Source organism: Globicephala melas, chromosome X (genome assembly GCF_963455315.2).
Source record: "Globicephala melas chromosome X, mGloMel1.2, whole genome shotgun sequence".
In the NCBI taxonomy this organism is placed as follows: Eukaryota; Metazoa; Chordata; class Mammalia; order Artiodactyla; family Delphinidae; genus Globicephala; species Globicephala melas.
The window spans coordinates 106,030,717-106,057,738 of record NC_083335.1 but is presented as its reverse complement, the minus strand read 5'-3'; the positions used below and the strand labels follow the sequence as shown (position 1 = coordinate 106,057,738).

Below are 27,022 nucleotides of genomic sequence, written 5' to 3'. Positions count from 1 at the left end.
AAATGTGGAAGGTTTTTCAAGAGCTGCTTTAACAAATGTTGCTAGCTGAAAGGTCATTCTGTAAGATAGTTATGTTCTTGGCAAAAATTTAAAAGCATGAGCACATCAACAGTTGGCAAAGGAATGGGGAACTGGGAATTCTCTTCTGCTGGAGGGAATGTATATTAGTACAGTCATTTTGGAAAGTAATATTGAAAATGTACCATATCCAGCAATTTTATTTCTTTATACTCCAAGAGAAACTCTTATAAATGTGGGCAAAGAGGCACTTACCAGGATATACTAGTATTTCTTAAAGTACTGTTGGTGTGTGGGCTTGGTTAAATTGCAGATTCCTCAGCCCTATACTGTACCTACTAAAAACCAGAATTTCTAGGAATTGAGGCCCAGGAATTTTCACCTTTAGCAAGGTGTTGTTCCCTTCCAAAATTGAAAAACATTGCTGTTTTCATAATGTTGTTCTAATTTTATTTATTTTATTGCTTAATTATGCTGTTTTGAAAATAAGTGGTGTTATATGGTCCACAGAAAAGTGAGAAAGGAAGCAACTAATATCTGTAATGCTTGCCTTACTCCAAAGATTCTTTGAAATTTGAAGATAATTTTTGCTTTGTATGTTTATTTGTTTGTGTTTTAAACTTACTATGGAAAATTTCAAATATATACACAAAGAGAAGAATGCATCAAGCCCCCATGTGCCCATCCTACAGCGTCAACAACTGTCTGCTCAAGGGCAATCTTCTTTCATTCATATCCCCCACCCACTTAACCCTCAACCTCTTTCCCGCCCCCAGCCTCCCAGATTAGCTTGAAGGCCATCTATCCTAGTGTATCATTTTATCTGTAAATATTTTGATAATATATCTCTAAAAGATAAGGGCTCAAAGATATAATCACACCATCTTCACACTTAAACCAGATTAACAATAATTTGTTTATATCAGCGTTTATCCAGTTAGTGTTGATAGCAATCCAGTCAGTGTTCACATTTTTCTGATTGTCTCATTTTTTTTATACTTATTTGTTTGACTCAAGTTTAAAATAGAGTTCATATACTTCAATTGATTGATATATTTTTTATGTCTTTTCTCATCTGTTGGTTTTCCCTCCAATGTTTTTTTCCTTATAATTTATTTGTTGAAGAAAGAAGATCCCATAGTGTTTCCCACCATCTAGATTTTGTCGATTACATTTCCTGCTGTTTCATTGGTAAGTTTCTCTGTCCTTACATTTCCTGTAAATTGGCAAAGAGCTAGGGGGTTGATCAGGTTCAGGTTTGATTTTTTTGGCCAGTACCTTGTGTACTTCAGTTATGAGGCATATGTCTGGTTGTCACTCTGGTTAGCAGCTATTGATGATTGTTGCTTAGATCCGTTGATTTATTAGCGGTTGCAAAATGGTGATATTCTATCAAGCCTTCTTCATGTATTAGTAGGAATACTTCTATTAAAAGAATATTCCTTTCATCAACTATTTGTTTAACCTGAGGTATAGTTCATACAGGATAAGTACTACTTGATCTTTCCCTTTACTAGTTTTCAAAATAATGGTTGGTTCTCTAGTATTCTCCAAAGGTGATCATTTTTTAGATATCAAGATATAATGCGGGGAGGTAGGGAGGTGGGAGGGGGGACAAAAAAAAGATATAAGGCACATGCTATAAAAGTCACCCTTTTAAAGTATATGTTTCACTAGTTTCTTATATACTCACAAAGCCGTGCAACCATCACCACTAGTTGATCATTTTTATTTACTTATTTTTAAATTTTTATTATAGTTTTAAAATATTTATTTATTTAGGCTGCTCCAGGTCTTAGTTGTGGCACGCGGGATCTTTGTTGCCGCAGGAAGGATCTTTAGTTGCAGCCTGCATGCGGGATCTAGTTCCCCAACCAGGAATCAAACCTGGGCCCCCTGCACTGGGAGCGCAGAGTCTTATACACTGCGCCAGCAGGGAAGTCCTTAGTTGATCATTTTTATTTGTTTTTTTTCTTTGTTTGTTTGTTTTGTTGGTTTTTTTTTTTGCGGTACGCGGGTCTCTCAGTGTTGTGGCCTCTCCCGTTGCGGAGCACAGGCTCCGGACGCGCAGGCTCCGGACGCGCAGGCTCAGCGGCCATGGCTCACGGGCCCAGCCGCTCCGCGGCATGTGGGATCTCCTGGACCAGGGCATGAACCCATGTCCCCTGCATTGGCAGGCCGACTCTCAACCACTGCGCCACCAGGGAAGCCCCCTAGTTGATCATTTTTAAAAGCCTCATTATAAACTCAGGAGCATACTTAATGTGTTTTGATCCATAGCAATTATTCTTTTAACATTCAAATTTTTTCATCTTTAGCCAACTGGAGCCTCTTTAAACTGGCTCCTGAGACCTTTTGACACTTTTTCTTTTCTTTCTGTTATGAGGAGATATTCCTGGTTCATCTTGTACTTTTCTGCTCCAGCCCAGGAATCACAGGAACCCTGATTCCTTTAGTGGAAAATTGTATATAGAGGTCCCAATCTGGGTGCCTGGGGTGCTCATTATTACTGGTTATTCTAGACCTCATATATTGATTTTCACCTCTTTAGTGGAGAGCTAATTTGTTTGCTGTGTCCTGTGATTTATAATCCATGAAGTAGAATTTAGCTATTGGTGATTTTCAGGAATTAAACAATGTCTTATTCAACTGATGATTCGTGTGAAAAGTACTGTTCAAAAACCACCTAATTGTCAGTCATTGTTTATTTTAAAATTATTTCCCTTGGGGAGTGTGTGTGTGGTTTAAAGACTCAGAGTAAAAATTCTTACTTGGCATTAATTATAGTCAGCTGAATTCCAACATGATGCAACTTGCTCATGTTAAGATAAGTATCAAGTACCAGATAAATGGTAAATTTTTATAGGGCATGCTTAGTTCAATAAAACTATGGTCTCTCTAGGGGAAAGTAATGTTTTTTTAACCTTTGGGATATAATGTAATGAATTACCACAACTTTATTCAAGAAGGTCTATATTTCTCATAAGCTAATAATTTATTGTTTCTTATTTGGATTTCCATCAGTCAGTGATGAGGAATGAAAAGCAACAGCTTCTTTTATTCTTTTTTTAACAGCTTCTTTTCTGAATAATCTTTTCCTGGAAAAATGATTGAAAGGCCTTGTATTATTCCTGGCTCAAGGACCTATAAACATGTCAGGGATTTTTAGTTAAGTTATTAAAACACTGTCAAAACCTTGAGTAGTTGCTTTTAACTATCTAATATACATTAACAGCTCTGAAGGAACAAATAAATTTTAGCACATAACCAAAATCCCTTTCGCTGCTTTGAAACCATCTATTTTGTATTCACAGCATATGCCTTTGAAATGTTCTGCTCTCAATCTCCCTAAATAAAATTTCACTTTATTGTGTGTTTATTTAGGTGAGAAAATGAAAGCACTTAAGAATGTTTGTATTCAGCCATACACAGCCTCCTTATCCTGAGTTCCCCAAGGGCAAGCACCACATCTTTTTACTCCCTCTGCTCAGAATTCTCTAGGTCCCTAATACTAAAACAAGAGAAGTATCAATGCAAGAGAGGCTGCAGTAGGTCCTTTAAGTGCAAGGTGTCAGGGGCTTAATCACTTAGTGCTTGATTACCAAATGCTTTCACTGATTTTAGGTCTCTTCAAGGTCCTACTGTGAATATTTTCACAACCTATATTGTGTTTTATTACATCGAACAATTCCTGATCTCTGCTGTTCACACTTCCTTTGAGCCTTCACTTCTATCACACAAGAATTTTATATTAAATGTAATTCCAGTAAAATGATTTTTATCATACACTGTTTTTTACAGCCTTCCATAAATGGATTTGAAGTACAAATTATTTTCCCTTTTATAAAACGCAAAAAAAAGTATAGCTGACCTCATCTGTACAGTCATCTATAGAATAATCTTTGTTGGACTCCAGTAATGGTTTATTTAATATAATTAATAGAACTAGGCCATCCTTTCCTTTTTTCCCATCAAAGTTAAGTCTCTTTATGGATGAAAAGTAATGGCAAAAGGCTCTTTAAAAGTATCGATACCTAAACTACTTCTGGTTTTGTAAATTGAGCAAACATCTTTTTTGTTTATGTTCCTTGACACTTTTTTCTTAAGTGCTAGTGGACTTAGAAGTATTTGATGGTAATTATGGAAGAACTAACAAGAATGCTGACATTAGGTTGTGTTCATGTTGCTTACAGTTACATGGTTGATGAGACCCCGTCCTTGACATGCCATAGCATTAAAAGGAAGCCCTTGGAAAGTACTTAAACGCTGGTTATCAATATTTTGAAATCACATTAGTGTAGGTATACAAGCTATTTCTCTTTTTTTTACTTGAAAAAATATTAGTTTTATTTACCTTTCTGTGAATAGTCTATATCACAGCCCAGTGGAATTTTCTATAAATGATGAAGACATGTTATTTATCATTTAATTGCTTGAAAAAAATCAAGGTTAAAGCCTTGAGAGGAAATTTACCATCAAGTACTTTCTCAGAGATTACTTCTTTTTTTACTACATTTAAAAATTTATTTATTTATTTATTTATGGCTGCATTGGGTCTTCGTTGTTGTGCGCGGGCTTCTTCTAGTTGCGGCGAGCGGGGGCTACTCTTCATTGCGGTGCGCGGGCTTCTCATTGCGGTGGCTTCTCTTGTTGCGGAGCACGGGCTCTAGGCGCGCGGGCTTCAGTAGTTGTGCCTCGCGGGCTTTAGAGCGCAGGCTCAGTAGTGGTGGCGCACGGGCTTAGTTGCTTCGAGGCATGTGTGATCTTCCCGGACCAGTGTTCAAACCCGTGTCCCCTGCATTGGCAGGCGGATTCTTAACCACTGGACCACCAGGGAAGTCCCTCAGAGATAATTTCTTACTGTACCTTTGCTTTTCCTTTTTGAAAGCAATTTTATAATTGTAAGAGGTCTGAGGGAAAGGACAACTCGCATTCTGGGAGTTTTAAAAAAGTTATGACAGGAAACTAAAATACAAGACCTCTGTATTTGAAGAGATTTCACACCAATATGCTATTTGCCTTATAACTTTTGTTTTATTTACTCTTTAGAAGTATACTTACCGGACTCCCCTGGTGGTCCAGTGGTTAAGACTCCGAGCTTCCAATGCAGGGGGTGTGGGTTTGATCCCTGATGGGGGAACTAAGATCCCACATGCCGCGCAGTGCGGCCAAAGAATTAAAAAAAAAGAAATATCTTTATCTAACATTTAGTGAATTAAACGAAGAAATAAAGCATATCAGATTCGGATTAATGTAAAGGCTACATCATTTAACGTTTAACTAGTAAGTTTTAAACATAATTTGGGTTCCAAGTTCAGTATGGAAAGAGCATAAAAATTTCAGTAACGAAAATGCAAAATACACATTTTTGGGGTTGATAAATGTTTTATTTACTCAAATACATATTTTTCTTTCTCTCCTAAGTCTTTTTAAACTTTGAAAGACTTAAGTAGTTTGTAAAAAACACCCAAATCCCAATTCTGCTCCTCCCTCTGTATTTATTAAAGAATGTGAAAAATTCATTATTTATGAAACAATCACACAAGACATATTTCATAGACTCTCCTACTTTGAAACACGGTTATAGAGAAAATATACACTAAAAATTCTTGTTCATTGCAATGTGCGAAACCAGTTTCAAAACGTAACCCTTATTTTTTCCGCCGTAAACTAATAAAATCAATTAGGTCTCTGATTGAACGCTTATTTAGAAAAAAAATTAAACGGTTTGGTAGGTGCTCTAGGATAACCCTTCTCCCCCTCCTTTTGCCCACGCACCCATTTAGACTGGCAAGCCTATTTTCATTTTATTTCAAAGATTTTTTTTTTTTTTAAGCGAAGGCAGGGGACGGCGGGGGTTGCTAAATTTATCTTCTTCTCCAGCCACGGGGATGAAGAAAACACATTTACTGCGGGCGGGGGTCTGAGGGCCTGCAAACAACTCGAGCAGGCGCCTCGGCCAGGACTGGCGCGGAGAGGCGGTAGGTCTCCGGGGAGGGCCCGGGGGGCGGCCGCGGCCCACGGGAGATGGTGGGGGGCGGCCGGGCCGGGTGCGGGCCGCCTGCCTCTCTGCGGGGTCCGCGGACCACGGCCCCGCGCGGGCTTTACGGCCGAGGCGGCGGCAGCGGCGCGTGTGTAGCGGCGGCGGGCGGGAGCGCGGAGGAGGTGGAAAGAAGGGGGGCGCTGTCACGGAAACTCCGGCCGCCGGAGACCCCGCCGCAGCGAGGCCACTGGGCTCCCCGGTTGCAGGGCGTGAGCACGCCGACCGGAGCACCAGGGAGACACACCGGGCGAAGGAGGGGGCCTATGTACCCTTCCGCATTTTCCTGGGTCTCTCTCCCGGGCGGTGACGTGACGTGCTGACGGCGGGCCCGTGCCGGGGAGCTGGGCCGCTTTTTGTCAGCTCCGAGCTCGGCCCCTCCTCCCTCCCTCCGCCCGCCCCACCAGCCGGAGCCCGGCCCAGTGCTCCAGAGAAAGGCCGGCCTGCAGCACCCGCCACCGTCGCCGACCGCCCGCACGCCCGTCCGGTGAGTTCCGGGCGCCGCCGCGGCCGCGGGGCCTAGCGCGCGCGCAGGGGCCTGGTCCCGGCCTGGTCGGCGGCCCGCGTGGCGCCCTTCCGCGCTAGGCCGGGCGGTGTGGCGCGCGGCGCCGAGCAGGCCCCAAGGAGGCCGCAGTTAGGCCCGGGGAGGAGCCCGGCTGCCCCGAGCGGCGGCGAAGCCGCGCTCCGCAAACGGGCGGGGGTTGGGGGAGGGTCGGTCGGTGGCCCGGGACGCGGCCGAGGGGCCCCGGGTCGGTGCCGCGGCCGGCCCGGGGCACTGCGCGGGGGCGAGGCCTGGCAAGGAGGCGAAGGCTGCAGGCGTGAGGTGAAGGCCGCAGGCCGGCCGGGCCGATTTTCGCTATGTAAATATCGGTGAGGGGGGGAGGGACGGGGGACAAGATGGCGGCGGCTCGGCGCCTGCTGCAGGGGACGATTGAGGGGGTTGCTGGGAGGGGGAGCCGCCATCTTGAAGGCGGCGTCTGAAGAGAAAATTCCGCTACAGCCCGTAAGGGGGGGTCGGAGAGCGGGCGGCGGCGGTGGCGGCGGCTCCGGTGACGGGTCCCGGAGGCCCGGCACGGCAGCGTGTGCGCGCGGAGGGGCGTGCTCGCTCCCCACAGCGGCCATTGCCCTCGCCGCCATGAAGTGCGCTCGGGCTGTAGGCGCTCGGCGGCAGCGCCACCTTCCTGCCCTGCCTACCGCAGCACCCGTGACTAGCTGCTGCTTCCGCTGCATTTTAGTCGAGCTGCCGCAGGCGGCCTTCGTCGGCTCTCAGGCGCTGGGGCAATCTCGTTACTCAGCGTCCCCGGCCCCGCGCCTTTCCCCCGCGCTTGTTACAGGTCACTTGAGGGTCCGCCGAGGCATGTGGACTCACCACGGCAAGTGGGACCCCAAGACATTTTATTTTTACCTCAGCAAAGTCACACGTGAATTAGAGTGCTGTAGATGCGGTTGTTTTCCAACAGCCACTGCCTTTTCGAGTAAAGAAAGAAAGAAAAATTTTTAAATGGATAGGAAAGAAGTTCTCACTCTTTCACGTAGTAAGGGGAAAAGTGCAAATTGCACAGCACGGAAACGGAGAAGTAAAAATTTTACGGAGTCGTTTGAATTTCATTAATTTGGAAACAACTTTCTAGAAAAGGTGCATTTAAGCTATTAGCGATCTGTTGGTAGTATTTACTTTTTTTCAGGAGTAAGAAAAGGGCAGAAGGTTTTATTTTCTTATTGAAGGACAACGTAATGTGATGCAGTATTTATTGTTCCTGTACCTGGTATGGTATTTAGTTTCTCTATTTGATTTGAAAAATTCTAAGGTGGAATTCCACTCCTTAAAGTAGTTTTGATTGCATACTACACTACTCTGAACTCGGTGCTAGGTGCTACGAAAGATCAAAAGGTTCTTGTAATGCAGACGGTGGCTCCAAGAAGTTCGTTGTTCAGAGGCAGATGAGATGAGGTGAAATGCACTGAAGTGCTGCCGGGAAGGTACGGCCAATTATTGGGGTTTCAGAGGAAAACGAGGTTAGGTGACATTTCGAGAAGGTTACTGAAGGATGGGTAGGACTTTATTAGACTGAGGTGGAGGTGGGGAAAGGGCATTTCAAGGGTGAAGCTTCTTCAGAAAACAGCAAGTATGTGTACTTTGGCTGGAGTAGACGGTGTAGGTAGGGGAGTGGTGGCTAAATAAGGTGGATGGAGCTTGTTTTCCAGGTGGAGGGGCTTATACTCAATGGGGGAGGCCAGGGAGCCCTCAAGTAGTAGAGTGATGACACACCTGAGCCCGGCTTTATAGTCACTTAGCCCTTCCATTGGCCTAGGAAGTTTCAAAGTTGAGAGAGAGAGTAACAACCAGTGTTTCACTGCAGGAATGATTATCAAGAATGTGCAGAAGTTCAGACAATTTTGCTACTTTTTCAACAATCCATATCTAGTAGGCAGCTGCTCCTTTTTTCTGTCCTAATTTCTCACTCCAAGTAACTTTTTGCTCAAGAGTTATTATAATCTCTGTAGTCAACAAATGGGGAGGGGTTTCTAGCTTTTCATTTACCGTGGTTGAAAATTACAGGACGAGTGCTGTGGGTTACTTCACGAAAATGAGGAATGAGCCTGTAAGTATCTCCATGGTAATTTTTAAACAGGTCAGTTTTGAAAAGTAGAAGAGCGATGATTAAGAAGGCAGCAGCCTTCAGGTGGTCTTTTTGGAATCCCTGTTTTTCCATGTGGTAAGAGGAACCACCTTTTTGATTAAGAGGGTAATAACTAAGGCTGTTTACTAAGCTAAGCCTTCTCATGTTTTGATTAATATTTGAACTATTCTCGATGCACATTTTGGGAATGTGTTTCCTAGAATTTTATGATACGTAAGTTTATAGGTAGCATAAGTATTCACCAGAAAGTTGTTTCAGTTTTTCTATTTTTCCTAAACTGCAGCAGGTCAGAGCAGTGATTGCTCCGTGAGGGGAAGGGAATGAACTGAATATTCTCATGTTTATCTTAAAGGGCTATGGTTTAGAAAAGTTTGAGACACAGTGCGTTCTAGGAGGCTGACTAGAAGCAAGTTGCTAAAGCACTCTGTGGTCCTTGAGATGGTAAAGGTAAACGTAAACTTGAAAGAACCAGTTGCTTTATGTCTTGACAGGTGGGAAAGACATAGAATTCTAAAAGAGAATTGTATTGCTGCACACGCAGTGCAGCGGCAGTACATGTTCCAGTACAGCAAGAGTGGATGATTAAGATTAAGAGTTGGACTTCAGTCGTATAGTTAAGACAGGAATGTATGGTTTGGAAGGATTTCTGTCGGAAACAGTTAAAGTGCTTTTTGCCTGAAAGGGTGGTCTGGAAAACTGGTGGAACAACAACTGTCTTGGATAAATGAGGTGTTGGTTTTTAATTTGTGTATCTTCCAGATGGATGCAAGTTTCCTTTTTTAAAAACATGCTCACAATGCATTGAAGAAAAACTTTTTTCCATATTGCTTTTTGTAAATGCTTCCTCTCTCAACCTACCTGGACTTGTATCGCCACTTATGACCTTGTTTGTACTATTCGTGTTTATGCACACTGGCAATTCCAAACTTTTTCTTTTTTACTCTTAAACTCCTCAACCTGTCCTTGAAACCCCTCAGCCTCAGCAGAGATTACCTAATCTTTTACTTAAGTCAGAAAGATAGACAGCCATCTGATCTAAGCAATTGAATTTCCTTCCTTCCACTTCATATTCTTCCTTTGTCTCTCCCTAGGCTGTCCTCCTGTTCTTCACTTGTGGGAAGAATTGGCCTCCTTCAGGCCCAGATGCTCTGCCTGTGGGATCCACTGGTCCCAAAGGATGGAGCTCTGTCAGTGTGATTCTGCCACTTGCATCATTGCCCTCTAACTCTGCTGATGCCTTTTCCTCTCCTTATAAACATTCCTAGGTTTGCTCATCTTACAAAAACCTCAGCTGTCTTATCTCTCCTTTCACCAGCGTTTTCATTTCTTTTCATTCCACTTTTCCTAGATCCGCTGTTTCCCAAATTGGGAGACTTCTACAGCATGTCAGCAGGTGTGTTATATAAAAGTGTTCTTTGTTTCAGAAACTCTATACTTTCTCTGCCTTCTGTTATGGGATTTTCCTCAAGGTCAGTTGTCTATGCTGTTCTCTTGAATCTTCTTGCTTGGTTTTGGTGCCCTTTACCATGCCCATGCTCTCTAGTTTCTCTAGCATTGCCTACTGACCACCTCCTTTCAGGTGTCTTACTGTTTCAACATGGCTGAAACCAAATTTATCTGGAACATAGTAGATGCCCAGTACTATTTATTGGGAAAAAAACTTTTTTTTTAAACGCAGAGCCCCTAAAACAGCTCCTGCTTCTAGCTTTCTTTCTGTTTATGGCACCATCATTTTTCCAGGCTCATTCTTCTGTCTCATATAACAATGTAGGTATGTTTTAACATAGCATTTAACCTTTTATATTTTAGCTGTGTATTTGTATTTTTGTTATCTTTTCTAAACTCTGGATGTAGAGACAGGTTCTCATTTATCCTTGTCCCAGAGCATTACCTGGTACATGGTAATGACAGTAATCTAAAAGCAATTCTCTCAATTTTGGGGTGCAGAGAATTTTGTGTAGTTGAATCGTTTTCAACTATTCAAGCATCTGTCTAGTCACTGTATCCTTTGAGCAAGGGGTGTGTGTAGTAAGGCGTATGCCACATAAGCTGAGTAGACCCTGCCCCCAGCGCTTAAGCTTGGGGTTAATATGGCCAGTGTATACTTAGTCCTGTCAAATTAGTTTTCCAAAGAACTTTTTATAAAATCCAGGAATCTTGTAACTATATTTTACTCAAAGGGAGGTGACATTTTAAGGAAGCTACGTGGCCTTGAAGAATACAGCCATTAGGATTGAAAAAATATTAAAAATTATGAAATATTTCAGAATTACTGAAAAGCAGGTATCGCCCAGATTTAACAGATATTAATATTTTATTACATATTTGCTTCATAACTTTTTGTGTATTTAAAGAAAGAAAACTTCACAGATTGAAGAGTGCCTCCCTATCCCATTCCTGTCTTTTCTTTGCCAAAAATAACCACTGTCCTAATATGTATGTACCACAAACAATGTCAAGTACTGCTTTATGTGTTTTAACTTTACATAAATGGTATCATACTCTGTTTATCATTTTATATATATATTTTTTCACTTAGCAATGTGTTTTTGAGATTTATTTATGTTGTATGTAGATCTAGTTTAGCAGTTCTCAAGAGTGTGCTCCAGGAATTCCCAGGGATCCCTGATATTATTCCAGCCTCATTCTTTTGTACACTGCACAAGTACTGTACAGAGCCTCCACGAAATGTGATGTCATGATAGATTGAACACAGACGCAGTTACGGGAATCCAGCTGTCCTCTATTAAGCCTGTCCTTGAAGAGATTTGCAGAAATGTAAAACAGTGCTACTCCTTTCACAATTTTTTGTTTTGAAAAATAGTTATTTTAAAATGTTCATGTTTATATACAGTGGGTTTATTTTTTATGAATACTTTTAAGGTGTCTCAGATTTAATTTCTAATATAAACATCTCTAGATAGAACCCACATAAACAAAAACTCTTTGAGGTCCTCAATTTTTGAGTGTAAAGAGGTCCTGAGTCCAAGAAGTTTGAAAACTACTGATCTGGTTCATTCATTTTACTTGTATTTTAATGTATAAATATACTGTGGTTTATTTATCTATTCTTAGGGAGGGGCCATTAGGTTGTTAGCAGTTTTCTGCAATTTCAGACAGTGTTGTTGTGAGCATCCTTATATGGGGTTCTTCTCTCTTGGGATTATAGAAGTAGAGTTGCTACATTCAAGAGTCTGTGCATTTGTCAACTTTACTGGGAATTGCCAAATGTCAAATTGTGTTCCATTCGACACGCCCATCAGCTGTGTATGAGCCTCTGTTTCTCCAGACCACTGCCAAAAGATTAGACTTTACAGTTTTTTCCAATCTTTTAGGTATAAATGGTATCTCATTGCTGTTTTCCTTTTGCATTTCTTAGATTACTCGTGTTGTTGAGCCTTTTTTCCCACGTATTATTAGCCATTTGAGTTTTCTGTGACTTGCTTGTGCCTATCCTTGGTCCATTTTTTATTGGACTGTTGCCTTTTTCTCATTGGTTTATGGTTATTTTTATATTCTGAATTCTAATGGCCTGTAGTTTTATACACTGAAAATACCATTTCCTAGTCTGTGGCTTATTCTTTAGCTTTGTTTATGGAATATTTTTTTGTGTAGGACTTTTTAATGTGAAAGTAGTCAGTTTCCTCAGTTCTTTTTCATTTATGGTTTATGTTTTCTTGTATCTGCAAGAAATTATTCTCCTGCCCCAAGGTCATAATGATACTGTGCTTTTTCATATTTAGGTCATTAATTCATCTGGAATTTTTTTCTCTATTGTGTGATATACGGATCTGATTTTATCTTTATTTATTTATTTATTTTTTAAAGAAGATGTTGGGAGCCTCCCTGGTGGCTCAGTGGTTGAGAGTCCGCCTGCCGATGCAGGGGATACGGGTTCGTGCCCCAGTCTGGGAAGATCCCACATGCCGTGGAGCGGCTGAGCCCATGAGCCATGGCCGCTGAGCCTGCGCGTCCGGAGCCTGTGCTCCGCAACGGGAGAGGCCACAACAGTGAGAGACTCGCGTACCACAAAAAAAATAAAAAATAAAAAAATAATGAAGATGTTGGGGGTAGTTTATTGATTTATTAATATTTTTTTTTGCTGTGTTGGGTCTTCGTTTCTCTGCAAGGGCTTTCTCTAGTTGTGGCAAGTGGGGGCCACTCTTCATCGCAGTGCGCGGGCGTCTCACTGTCGTGGCCTCTCTTGTTGCAGAGCACAGGCTCCAGACGCGCAGGCTTAGTAGTTGTGGCTCATGGGCCTAGTTGCTCTGCGGCATGTGGGATCCTCAGAGACCAGGGCTCGAACCCGTGTCCCCTGCATTAGCAGAGAGATTCTCAACCACTGTGCCACCAGGAAAGCCCCCTGATTTTATCTTTTTAATATGAATTTGCCAAGTAGTTCAGCCTTTCTCCTCACTAATTTGTAATGCAACTTGTGAAGTTTATCGTATTCTCACATATATACATCTGTTTCTACTTTCTTCTGATTTCATGGGTCTGTTTGACTATATACCTATACCACTCTGATTTAACAGTGATAGCTTTATAGTTAAATCTTAATAAGTGTTTTGTTTCTTTGGAGTTTTAAAGCTATTTTCCTTCCTTTGTTTATTTTTGGGTCAGTTTGTTGGTTTCTATGAAAAACTGTTGGATTTTTATTGTATTTGCATCATATTTATAGAATAATATGTAGATACTTATAGATGTATGCTAAGTAGTGGAGCTGGGGTCTGAATCTGGGCATATTCTACTGCTTTTCATAAAGCTCTTGCACAACTTTTGTTAGATTTTTTGCTAGAAAAAAATTTGTATGATTTTTGTTATTGTGAATAGGATTTTCTTTTAGATACTGTTTCTGTATTCATCATGTAAGCTTGCTGAACTTTCGTATTACCATATTTCATAGATTCTGAAGGACATCCCGCCCCCATTTTAATATGACAGAGGTTCATACAGATCTTTGTTTGATGGTGTCCTATAATCAGTGTTGTCCAGGTAGCAGTCATGATGTAGTTATTGTTTTTACATGCACATACTTGGTCAAGACTCTTCATTTTGTCATCACTTAAATGAGTATGTGCATTGTTGTGTTTTAATTTCACACCCAACAATACAACTGAAGGCAGAAGGAATTGTGAGGTGGGTGTCTTACTGGAAAGAAAATCACATAGATAATTATGGAGCATTTTAAGAAATGCTGCATCAGCAGCACTCTTGTTGGTAGAGAACAATATTGTTAGGAAAGATTGAATAGCTTTGAGTAGAAAAGCATTCCATAGTAGGACCCTGAATGTGAAGTTTTAGGAGTACTCTACCAATTTCTTTCTTTCTTTTTCTTTTTTTTTTTTTTTTGCATTTCATCATTTATTTAATGTTTAAGCTCTCACACTAGATTTTTACAAGCTGGTGAACACTGACAAATTATTTCCCCCACAGAACTATAACCACATGTTCGCAGACAGTATAAATGTATGGTTGAGCTAATGTTAATACACATCACCATTTTATCAATTACATAATAAAACAAATTGTCAATTATCCAAATATTAAGTTACACAGCTCAAAAGGCATATAAAATATTAAATGTCTGCTCAATTCATTAGCAGAAACCCTTTTTTTTTTTTTCCAAGAGAGGTTGGGAATCACACTTCAAACAAAAATAAAATGGTAAACAACTTCAGATAAGTTTGAAAAAAATTACAAGAATTTCAGAAATTTTATGATTAAGAATTGTTTTAGCTACAATAACAAAGTATTTCCACCTTTTAAAAAATATTTACTAAGTTAAAGCACATATTCTACATGTTCTGCACAAGACAAAGGCAACATTTTACTAAAAATATTTAATAGCCCCCTCCCATTCTTTTTTCAGGCCCTCCCTGTAGATTGTACCCCAAAGTGCAAACACTGAAATTAACTGTAAGGCTTTTTTGTCTGGAGACATTAAAGACATGTGCTTCTTTTACAATGTAGATTTTCAAAATGGAGGTCTTCTATAACAGCACAAAATGAGATTTATAGAAAGACATTAAATAATCACTGTAAGACTTGGTTAATTACAAAAAACTAAAATAAGCAAATCTGATGTATACTGGTATGAATGTGGAAGACCTAAACATATTGTGAGCAAATAACATTATAGGCCCTACTTTCTATGTTTGAAATGATGGAAGGAATAAACCACATAAGGTCCAGAGTTTTCTTAGTTCCTGGGATTTTAGTTCTATGTGATACTAAAAATATATAAGTATTGTGCTGGGTATTTCGGCACCTAGTCTTTCTAAATTTCTTATATATTGGTAAGATTCTGGCATGGAAACAGATTTAAAGACATGACTCAATACTGCATGATTTCAGAAAAGGTCAATTGGTACAAACAATAATAAGCACATTTTAAATGCTGAACAGCAAGAATCCTTTGCTGTGTGTCCAAGGAGGTTGATCATAACCCAGACACAGAAGTTGCAATTCTGCCAGGCTTGTGGCCTGGTAAAACTGCTTTTTGACACTCCTGTGGAAGCTTCATCAGACTTCATGAAGCCATCGTGCTGGCTAACATGTACAACAAATTCCGTCCTGTCTAGGTTCCACTTCCAAGCAATGGCATCAGGCACCCCAGTTTTATTGAAAGCAACAGTTGTTCCTATGACCATTGGAGTTTTTGAAGCGCAGCCGCATTTTAGGACGATACTTCTCCAAATACAAAAGTTGCTTGCTGTTGAAAGCTCCACGCTGCTTTTGTCTTATCAACTGTACTGCATCTTCATATTTCATTCCACCTTCAATTAATGCTAGGGCGACAAGCACTGGACCTCTCCCAAGGCCTGCAACACAATGAACGGCAATACAACAACCAGGGTCTTCGTGGAAGTTAATTGTCACGAGACTTAACCAGTCATCAACAGTCTGGTTAAATGGTGGTGCGCCATCATGAAAAGGCCAATCGAGAACATGGATGCCTTCTTTCTCCGCAAGAGTAGTGTCATAAGTTGCTTCACATATTCTTGCTGTTGTGGTAACTCCATACTTCTTAAGTTCCTCTATAAATTTGTTCAAGGTCGCATTGGTTGGATTAAGAAATCTCATGTTCTTATAAGTGACTTCCACAGGAGCTGGGTGGTTCATTCGAGCCATGTTAATTTAGTTAAAAAAACACTCAGTAGGTTTATGAAAGAATTTAAAAACTTGAATACAGGAATGATGCAAAGAAACTGAGTACTTCAATATACTCCACTTGAAATTCTCAGTGCTTTTGAGTATGAAGTTGAGAGTAATGGGAAATGAAATGAACCTCCTAACAAGAAGCAGCAATTCTTCAATTCAGTGATACTGAGGCAATAGAAAGGAAGTGCACTGAGCTTTACCCCATGCAGGTCAGAACTCTTGTAAAAAATGCTCTGTGGATTTCAGTTCAACACTTCTGTGTCCAGGTTAACCACTCTTATGGGGGCTTCTTGGTAGAGTAGTAATGAATTTCTACAGTTCATTTGTCTGCACGGAAGTTGTGCTGTGCCTGGCAGTAATCTCCACTGCCCTTCAGAAACTCCATAAATGTATGACCAAGAACACCACAGAACTGAGGAATATGTCTACTCATCGAAGATTGTGGCCTAATCATACAGCCGGTCCTGAGGTGGCGGTAGTGGCAGGGCCAGGGCGGCAGCTTCACGGGCAGCCGTGGGGTCACCGGACTCCCAATTTCTTTTGCTTCTATATTTTCTTCTATATATCCACAGGATATGATGAAAATATGTCTAAATAAGTCTAAAAGAATTGTCTTGATAAATCTAAAATGAAATTTCTAGATAATAAAGTATAGCATCGGTTTAACTGGCAGGATATTTTTCTTAGATGTAGGTAAAACAAGGATGCATCTTAAAATTGGCAGTATTTTTAGATTCAATGAAATGTGGGAGTAACAGATTATTACAGTTTATAATTCTTGTATTTTCTAAATAGGTGTGTGTGAGTAAAGATGTTTTATTTCTTCTTTTCCATTCCTTTTTGCCTCCTCTTTCTTTTTTGTTTGTTTTCTTTTTCTTCTACTTCATTGACTAATGCCTCTAGCACAGAGTTGCATGAAAGCATTGATAACAGGCATCACTGTCCACGTGCTTTAATGGAGTGCTTCTAATATTTTACCATTAAGGATGATATTTTCGTGTTTTTTTTTTTTTGGAGGGAGGAGATATTTATTAATGTTCTCTTTTACTTAGCATTTTAGAGTTTTCGTTGATTTTTTTAATGTTTTTGCAGCATCTATTCGTGTGATGAATTGTATTCATAGATTTTGTATTTTAAACTGTCTTTGGAGTCCCTGGATATTTGCATCCTTTTGCTATTGCCATGTACTTTTTCTTTTTATGCTAACTTCTTAAGATGTGTTGCGGAATAATTCTTCTCCTTTGAAACAAGTTGTATTTCATAGATATGATCTGTTTCTGGAAACTTATAAGTCATCTGTGAAACTGTCTTTGGTGTCTTTTTTAGTGAGTTGTTTTTTGATTAATAGTTTGTTTCATGGTGATAAGTATTTTTGGCTTTTCTCAAGTTGTTGTTATTTATACAAAATGAACAGTATTCTAGAAAAATATAAAAATTCAGATATATTGGTATAAAATATAGGCTTCTCTAATGACTTTAAAATGTCTAATTTCATTAATTTGTTCCTTTTTTTTCTGATGAGTACTGCCAATAACTTGCCTATATTAAGGCTTTTCAAATAGTTCTTTTTATTGACCATTTCTGTTTCTGCTCCATATGGTTAATATTTCTTTCTATTTTATTTGCATTTTTTCAGACATTTAAAAAATTTAAGTTGGAAGTTTAGCTCATTAGTTTTAACATGTTTATTGGAGTATAATTGCTTTACAATGGTGTGTTAGTTTCTGCTGTATAACAAAGTGAATCAGCTATACATATACATATATCCCCATATCTCTTCCCTCTTGCATCTCCCTCCCTCCCACCCTCCCTATCCCACCCCTCTAGGTGGTCACAAAGCACCGAGCTGATCTCCGTGTGCTTTGTGGCTGCTTCCCACTAGCTATCGGTTTTACATTTGGTAGTGTATATATGTCCATGCCACTCTCACTTCGTCCCAGCTTACCCTTCCCCCTCCCTGTGTCCTCAAGTCCATTCTCTACATCTGCGTCTTTATTCCTGTCCTGCCCCTAGGTTCTTCAGAACCAATTTTTTTCTTTTTAGATTTCATATATATGTGTTAGCATGCGGTATTTGTTTTTCTCTTTCTGACTTCACTCTGTATGACAGACTCTAGGTCTATCCACCTCACTACAAATAACTCAATTTCATTTCCTTTTATGGCTGGGTGATATTCCATTGTATATATGTGCCACATCTTCTTTATCCATTCATCTGTCAGTGGACACTTAGGTTGCTTCTGTGTCCTGGCTATTGTAAATAGTTTAGCTCATTAGTTTTTAATCTCTACTCTTACATGCTTTTAAAACTATAAAATTTCCTCTGAACTGTAACTGGTACTATGAATTTTATGTGAATTGATTTTTTATTATTTAGTTCTAAATATATTGGGTTTTTATAATTTTCCTATTGCCCATTGAATTATTGAGACTTCCAATTCAAGGAAATTTTTTTTTGGGGGTGTTATTACCTCAGTGACATTTACTTCTAATTTTACTACATTATATTTGGGGGACATTGATTAATAATTTGTATTTCTCTATATTAACAACAGACAACGTGAAAATAAAATTTAAAAGCCAGTACAGTTGATTGATTTATATTTTGTTTTAAAAGCTAGTAGTACAATTTATAGTAAGATCAGTGAACATCCAGTACCTTGAAATAAACCCAACAAAGCTTACTAAGACCTTTAGTGAAAGCATTACTGAGAGAAATGAAAGAACTCATAAATGGGGAGAGATACGATGTTCATGGATAAGAAGTATCAGTGTTATAAACATGTCAGTTTTCAACGAAGTCCCAATCAAAACCCCAACAGGCTTTGCTTTTTTTTTTTTTAAAAGAAGAGCACCTTTATTTATTGGATACTTATTCTGTGCCAGTCCTGATGCTATATTCTTGACATATCTAACTCGTTTCGTGCTCCTCACTGCCTTAAGTGGGAAGTACTATTCTTTTTTTTTTTTTTTTTAATAAACCAGTTCTCAGATTTATATGGAAATGCAAAGGGCCTGGAATAGCAAAGGCAGTCTTGAAAAAAAAAGTTGGAAAACTTACACTACCATATATTAAAGCTTATTATAAAGATGCAGTGATTAAAATAGTGGGTGCAAGGCCAGATTGATCAATGCAACAGAATAGTGTCTGAGAGTAGACCTACATATATAAGGTCAATTGATTCACAACAAAAGTGTGTTGGGATTTTGATTGAATGTAGAGGCTAATTAAGAGAGAATTAATACTACTGATCCAATATATTCAAGAGCAAGATTGATTTCTGTGTATATTTGTATTAAAAAAATCCCACTTAGAGTTTTCAGTTACTCTTACTAATGGTATTTTACATTTTTAAGTGTTACATAAGAAAGCTTTTGTCTTTAAAATAAAAAGCTTTTGCCATCAAGTATATTAATTTTAAACCAGCACATTTTATGAATTCATTCTGATGTTAAGATTTTAGTTGATTCTCGTGAATTTCCTGCATGTCATATATAAATAAATATAATTTCTTTCAAATAATAATTATATCTTGCATTTCATTATCTTATCTAATTGCATTGCCTATCAGTTCAGTTCCCATACAATCTTAAATAATAATAGTGTTAGTGGGCATCCTTGTCTTAAGTTTGGCTTTAAAAGAAATACTTTCAGTGTTTCACCTTAGTTTTAATACATGTCTTTTTGTTATAAAGTGATACTGATATCATTCTCCTATCTAAAAATACATGTTGTAACATGAACTAGTTTAAGATTTGCATGTGTAGTTTTTAAACCAGCTTTACTGAGAGGAAGTTGTTACAAAATTCACCCTTCAAAAGTGTACAATTCAGTGGGATTTTTTTTGGTAGATTCAGAGTTGTGCTACCATCACCAGTAATTTTAGAACATTTTTATCCCCCCAGACGGAAACCCTGTACCCAATTAGCAATCACCTCCCACCCCCAGCCCCGGACAGTCTACCTTCTGTCTGTATGGATTTGCCTATTCTTCATGTTTCATATTAATGGAATCCTGTAATATGTGGCTTTTTGCATCTGGCTTCTTAGCATAAGGTTTTCAAGGGTCATCTATGTGATAGCATGTACTAAGGTTTCATTCCTATTTATTGTACTTTTTCTAACTGTTAAAAAACATGTCTTTCTCTTCCAATTTGACTAGTTTAAGTAAAAAAAAAAGATGTTGAATCTCAACTTTTCAGCATCTGTTGAGGCACATCAGGATTTTCCTTTTTTGACCTGTTAATTCGGGCCATTATTTGGTTCCATCCTTGAATTCTAGAATAACCATACTTTGTCAAGGTGTCCGTGTGTGTATGCGCATGCACGTGTGCGCGCGCGTGTGTGTCTATATATATATATTACATGATGGATCACATTTGCAAAAACTTGACTTTGGATTCATAATTAACCATGTTTGTAGTTTGGTTACATTATTTTTGTTAGGTTTTTGAAAAAACGGTAAATTAGTTTTTTTATTTTAAGTTTTGAATTTTATTTTGTTTTTCTACAGCACGTTCTTATTACTTATCTGTTTTATACATATTAGTGTATATATGTCAATCCCAATCTCCCAATTCATCCCACCAGTACTACCACCCCCCTGCCACTTTCCCCGCTTGGTGTCCATACGTTTGTTTTCTACATCTGTGTGTCTGTTTCTGCCCTGCAAACCGGTTCATCTGTACCATTTTTCTAGGTTCCACATATATGCGTTAATATACGATATTTGTTTTTCTCTTTCTGACTTGCTTCACTCTGTATGACAGTCTCTAGATCCATCCACGTTTCTACAAATGACCCAATTTCGTTTCTTTTTATGGCTGGGTAATTTTCCATTGTATATATGTACCACATCTTTATCCATTCGTCTGTCGATGGGCATTTAGGTTGCTGCCATGACCTGGCTATTGTAAATAGTGCTGCAGTGAACATTGGGGTGCATGTGTCTTTTTGAATTACGGTTTTCTCTGGGTATATGCCCAGTACTGGGATTGCTGGGTCATATGGTAATTCTATTTTTAGTTTTTTAAGGAACCTCCATACTGTTCTCCATAGTGGCTGTATCAATTTACATTCCCACCAACAGTGCAAGAGGGTTCCCTTTTCTCCACACCCTCTGCAGCATTTGTTGTTTGTAGATTTTCTGATGATGCCCATTCTACTTGGTGTGAGATGATCCCTCATTGTAATTTTGATTTGCACTTCTCTAATAATTAGTGATGTTGAGCAGCTTTTCATGTGCTTCTTGGCCACCTGTATGTCTTCTTTGAAGAAATGTCTACTTAGGTCTTCTGCCCATTTTTGGATTGGGTTGTTTGTTTTTTTAATATTGAGCTGCATGAGCTGTTTATATATTTTGGAGATTAATCCTTTGTCCGTTGATTCATTGGCAAATATTTTCTCCCATTCTGAGGGTTGTCTTTTTGTCTTGTTTGTAGTTTCCTTTGCTTTGCAGAAGCTTTAAAGTTTCATTAGGTCCCATTTGTTTATTTTTATTTCCATTACTCTAGGAGGTGGATCAAAAAAGATCTTGCTGTGATTTATGTCAAAGAGTGTTCTTCCTGTGTTTTCCTCTAAGAGTTTTACAGTGTCCGGTCTTACATTTAGGTCTCTAATCCATTTGGAGTTTTTGTGTATGGTGTTAGGGAGTGGTCTAATTTCATTCTTTTACACGTAGCTGTCCAGTTTTCCCAACTCCACTTATTGAAGAGACTGTCTTTTCTCCATTGTATATCTTTGCCTCCTTTGTCATAGATTAGTTAACCATAGGTGTGTGGGTTTATCTCTGGGCTTTCTATCCTGTTCCATTGATCTATATTTCCGTTTTTGTGCCAGTACAATGTTGTCTTCATTACTGTAGCTTTGTAGTATAGTCTGAAGTCACAAGTCTGACTCTTCCAGCTCCATTTTTTTCCCTCAAGACTGCTTTGGCTATTCGGGGTCTTTTGTGTCTCCATACAGATTTTAAGATTTTTTGTTCTAGTTCTGTTAAAAAATGCCATTGGTAATTTGATAGGGATTGCATTGAATCTGTAGATTGCTTTGGGTAGTATAGTCATTTTCACAAGATTGATTCTTCCCATCCAAGAACATGGTATATCTCTCCATCTGTTTGTATCATCTTTAATTTCATTCATGAGTGTCTTATAGTTTTCTGCATACAGGTCTTTTGTCTCCCTAGGTAGGTTTATTCCTAGGTATTTTATTCTTTTTGTTGCAATGGTGAATGGGATTGTTTTCTTAATTGCTCTTTCTGATCTTTCGTTGTTAGTGTATAGGAATGCAAGAGATTTCTGTGCATTAATTTTGTATCCTGCAACTTTACCATATTCATTGATTAGCTCTAGTAGTTTTCTGGTAGCATCTTTAGGATTCTCTATGTATAGTATCATGTCATCTGCAAACAGTGACAGTTTTACTTTTTCTTTCCCAATATGTATTCCTTTTTCTTCTCTGATTGCCGTGGCTAGGACTTCCAAAAATATGTTGAATAATAGTGGCGAGAGTGGACATCCTTGTCTTGTTCCTGATCTTAGAGGAAATGCCTTCAGTTTTTCACCAATGGGAATGATGTTTGCTGTGGGTTTGTCGTATATGCCTTTATTATGTTGAGGTAGGTTCCTTCTATTCCCACTTTCTGGAGAGTTTTTTTTATCATAAATGGGTGTTGAATTTTGTCAAAAGCTATTTCTGCATCTATTGAGATGATCATATGGTTTTTCCTTTTCAATTTGTTAGTATGTTATATCACATTGATTGATTTGCGTATATTGAAGAATCCTTGCATCCCTGGGATAAATCCCACTTGATCATGGTGTATGATCCTTCTAATGTGTTGTTGGATTCTGTTTGCTATTATTTTGTTGAGGATTTTTGCGTCTGTATTCATGAGTGATATTGGTCTGTAATTTTCTTTTTTTGTAGTACCTTTGGTTTTGGTATCAGGGTGATGGTGGCCTCATAGAATGAGTTTGGGAGTGTTCCTTCCTCTGCAATTTTTTGGAAGAGTTTGAGAAGGATGGGTGTTAGCTCTTCTCTAAATGTTTGATAGAATTCACCTGTGAAGCCATCTGGTCCTGGACTTTTGTTTGTTGGAAGATTTTTAATCACGGTTTCAATTTCATTACTTGTGATTGGTCTGTTCATATTTTCTGTTTCTTCCTGGTTCAGTCTTAGAAGATTATACCTTTCTAAGAATTTGTCCGTTTCCTCCAGGTTGTCCATTTTATTGGCATAGAGTTGCTTGTAGTAGTCTCTTAGGATGCTTTGTATTTCTGCAGCGTCTGTTGTAACTTCTCCTTTTTCATTTCTAATTTTATTGATTTGAGTCCTCTCCCTCTTTTTCTTGATGAGTCTGGCTAAAGGTTTATCAATGTTGTTTATCTTCTCAAAGAACAAACTTTTAATTTTATTGATATTTGCTATTGTTTTCTTTGTTTCTATTTCACTTATTTCTGTTCTGATCTTTATGGTTTCTTTCCTTCTACTAATTTTGGGTTTTGTTTTTTCTTCTTTGTCTAGTTCCTTTAGGTGTAAGGTTAGATTGTTTATTTGAGATTTTTCTAGTTTCTTGAGGTAGGCTTTTATTGCTATAAACTTCCCTCTTAGAACTGCTTTTGCTGCCTCCCATAGGTTTTGGATCATTGTGTTTTCAAAAAATGGTAAATTCGTTTTGTAAAAAGAATTGAGGAGGCTTTCCTCCTGTGTTCAGCTAGCTTTGGGAAAAGCCTAGAGCTTTTTGAAAGGGTAACAGACATCTCCCCCCCCCCATTTTATGGTGATTGGGTTCTCTATCTCTTATTGAGTTAATGCTTGTAAATTAACATTTCTCTTCAGTGTGCTAGCATAGAATTATAGACTGTTTTCTTACAAGTTTTTTACTTTTCCTGTATCTATGTGTTTTTTCTTTATTTCAAATTATGTATGTTTGTGCTTCTCCCCAGTTTCCTCCTCCCTTTTAGATTATTATCTAGTAGTAGTTTCCTATGTCCCCAAATCCCTGAAAAAAGCAGGCATGGATTTTGTTGGGGCGGGGTGGCGGGGAGTGCAATGTAAATTAGCTGATTCCCTAGCTTTGCTCCAGAGAATGATCATGGGATTAATGCTGCTGATACTCTACCTGGCGCTGATACTCAGTGGAGCATGCCCATTGTTGGTCATGTGAGAAATAGGTGGGGGGGGGGGATTAGATGAAGGTAGTCAAAAGGTACAAACTTCCTGTTATAAATAAATACTAGAGATGTAATGTGCCGTATGATGAAGGTAATTAACACTGCTCTATGTTATATATGAAAGTTGTTAAGAGTAAATCTTGAGAGTTCTCATTACAAGGAGAAGAATTTTTTTTCTGTTTCTTTAATGTTGTATCTATATGAGATGATGGATATTCACTAAACCTATTATGGTAGTCATTTCATGGTGTATGTAAGTTAAATCATTATGTTATACATCTTACACTTATAGAATATGGAATGTCAGTTATATCTCAGTAAAACTGGAAAAAAAAGATGAGCAAACAGGGAAAGAAAAAAAGAAGCAGGTCTGCAGGTGTATTGCAAACCAGCCCTTTCATTGTCCAGCCTGTTCTTTTTTTGTTTGTTTTATGATTAAAGGATTTATTAAGTTATAGGTACAAAACATACTGCTAATTGTATTAGCAGAGGATCAGTGTAAAAATGCTCCATAACTTTGCAAATGTCAGTTTAAAAATTTTGTTACAGTTGTTGAAAGGCCTGATATTATATTCTTGCCAGTATTTAAAATGTACAGAGAACATTGTTAGTGTCAGCATTGAGTTTACAGAGCCTAACAGACCCAAAGTGATGTATTTAGGAAGAGCAATAATAGGAAGCATGTGTGTTCATGTAGGTGAGGGAAAGTGTAGGGTATTAGGTTACTATTTTGGTGCATATATATAGAATCTAAAAAAAAAAAAAAAAGATTCTGACGAACCTAGGGGCAGGTCAGGAATAAAGACCCAGACGTAGAGAATGGACTTGAGGACATGGGGTGGGGGGAGGGTAAGCTGGGACGAAGTGAGAGAGTAGCATTGACATATATACATTACCAAATGTAAAATAGCTAGCTAGCTGGAAGCAGCTGCATTGCACAGGGAGATCAGCTCAGTGCTGTGTGACCACTTAGTTCTAGTTGTGGCAAGCAGGGCTTCTCATTGTGGTGTCTTCTCTTGTTGCAGAGCACGGGCTCTAGGCGCGCGGGCTTCAGTAGTTGTGACTTATGGGCTCTAGAGCGCAGGCTCAGTATTTGTGGTGGACGGGCTTAGTTGCTCTGCAGAATGTGGGATCTTCCCGGACCAGGGCTCGAACCCGTGTCCCCTGCACTGTCAAGTGGATTCCTAACCACTGCGCCACCAGGGAAGCCCAGAAATTAACCTTTTAAAAATTTCCCCTGACGGTTTTATTTAGTTTAACTCTTCTGTGTATTGTGTAGTTTAAATTAATCTCCATATTATGTCAAAACAGTCTCCATCCTTTGATCACATCAAGTGTTTCACAAAGTCCACTCCAGTATACCTCACCTAAAGGTGGTTATTAGAGGAAATCATGTGAGTAGGATTTCTGTTCAGAGTGTCAGCAAAAGCTGATAAACTAAACTATTTTTTTAAAACTTCAAAAACAGTGATCCAAGGAGATTTGTTAGACATTATGATATACAGTAGAGTTTTATGTGATGAACGTGGATAAATTATTGAGTACATTAAATAGCAGTATTTCATAAAGGAGGCCGTACTACTTTACATAACAAAAACTAGGTAGAAAGCGTATGCACTTCCTGGGACTTCCCTGGTGGCGCAGTGGTTAAGAATCCGCCTGCCAATGCAGGGGACACGGGGGTCGAGCCCTGGTCCGGGAAGATCCCACATGCCGCAGAGCAACTAAGCCCGTGAGCCACAGCTACTGAGCCTGCGTGCCACAACTACTGAAGCCCACGTGCCTAGAGCCCATGCTCTGCAACAAGAGAAGCCACTGCAATGAGAAGACCGCGCACCGCAACGAAGAGTAGCCCCCACTCGCCGCAACTAGAGAAAGCCCGTGCGCAGCAACGAAGACCCAATGCAACCAAAAATTAAAAAAAAAAAGTATATATAAAGAAAAAAGGGTATGTACTTCCTAACATCAAGCTATAGTCTTAAAGACAAAGGCATTTAAAAAGTGTAGTGCTTAGTGTTTGTAGCACATCAATGCAACTAACTTCAGAGGGTGTTTTGGCAACTCTTTAAAAATTTTCTTTACATTTTTTATTTTTAAAGCACTTTGTTGAGGTATGATTGACATATAAAAGCTTTACACATTTAATGTATACGTTTGATGAGTTTGGGGATAAGTATACACCTGAGAAATCATCACCACCAGCAAAGCCATAAACATTCATCACCTCACAAAGTTTACTCCCACCCTGTCATCATCATTGTCTTCTTCTGCCTCTTCTTCCTCTTCCCCTCCTTCTCCCTTTCCTTCTCCATCTTAGTAAGAACACTTAACATAAGATGTACCCTTTTAGCAAAATTTAAGTGTGCAGTACAGTATTGTTAGCTATAGACACTATGCCATATAGAGGATCTCCAGAACTCTGTATCCTTTGGACATTATCTCTCCAACTTCTCTTCCTTTTTAACCCCTGGGAGCTACCATTCTTCTCTCTGCTTCTCTGAGTTTGTTTTAGAGTCCACATATAAGTGAGGTCATGCAGAATGGTTTTTTTTTCCTGTATCTGGCTAATTTCACTTAGCATAATGTCCTCTTCCATCCATCTTGTCACAAACGATGGAATTTTAAGGCTGAATAATATCCCACTGTATGTATATATCACATTTTCTTTATCCATTCATCTGTCAATGGACATTTAGGTATTTTGGCAACTCAATCTGAACGTGAATAGGGGCTTTGGAAAAATAAGACTTTAAGAAAGCTTGTCATTTTAGGTCCAAATATTTTATTTCCTATTTAAAAGCTCTTTAAAAATTTTTTTATAAAATTTGAAGTATAGTTAATTTGCAATGTTGTGTTAGTTTTAGGACCAAATTGTAATAGATTTTGGAAGTTCGAACTCTTAGACTTTAAACAAACAAAACCTTGAAATTACTGATTGGCTCAAATGGTTTTATGGAAAAAACTAATTTGTAACAAAAACTTGGC

At 38.9% G+C, this 27,022-nt stretch overlaps 2 protein-coding genes across 10 annotated transcripts in view; one reads left to right on the top strand and one right to left on the bottom strand.

The window, feature by feature from the left end:
- Window positions 1-5,809: 5,809 nt before the first annotated feature.
- Window positions 5,810-27,022, top strand: part of ZFX (zinc finger protein X-linked) — a 57,820-nt gene continuing 36,607 nt past the window's right edge. For 2 of the 7 annotated variants that reach the window (XM_060292466.1, XM_060292469.2), the window contains exon 1: window positions 6,139-6,545. The gene's annotated coding sequence lies outside the window, so the exon portion shown is untranslated. Of the gene's footprint in view, window positions 6,000-6,138; window positions 6,546-6,802; window positions 6,919-7,679; window positions 7,695-27,022 lie in introns of those variants that run through there. The other 5 variants (XM_060292464.2, XM_030851423.3, XM_060292467.1 and 2 more) reach the window with 5 other exon arrangements.
- LOC115849816 (protein tyrosine phosphatase type IVA 1-like) lies at window positions 15,283-15,834 on the bottom strand. 3 transcript variants are annotated; one of them, XM_060292636.1, is made up of 2 exons: window positions 15,508-15,834; window positions 15,283-15,432 (listed from the first exon to the last, which is right to left on the bottom strand). In XM_060292636.1, the coding sequence occupies exons 1-2, from the start codon at window positions 15,832-15,834 to the stop codon at window positions 15,322-15,324; spliced, it is 438 nt and encodes a 145-aa protein (XP_060148619.1). In that variant the 3' UTR covers window positions 15,283-15,321. The 3 variants fall into 3 exon arrangements, with proteins under 3 accessions (XP_060148619.1, XP_060148620.1, XP_060148618.1); XM_060292637.1 differs by having other exon boundaries at window positions 15,283-15,645; window positions 15,739-15,825; XM_060292635.1 differs by having other exon boundaries at window positions 15,283-15,834.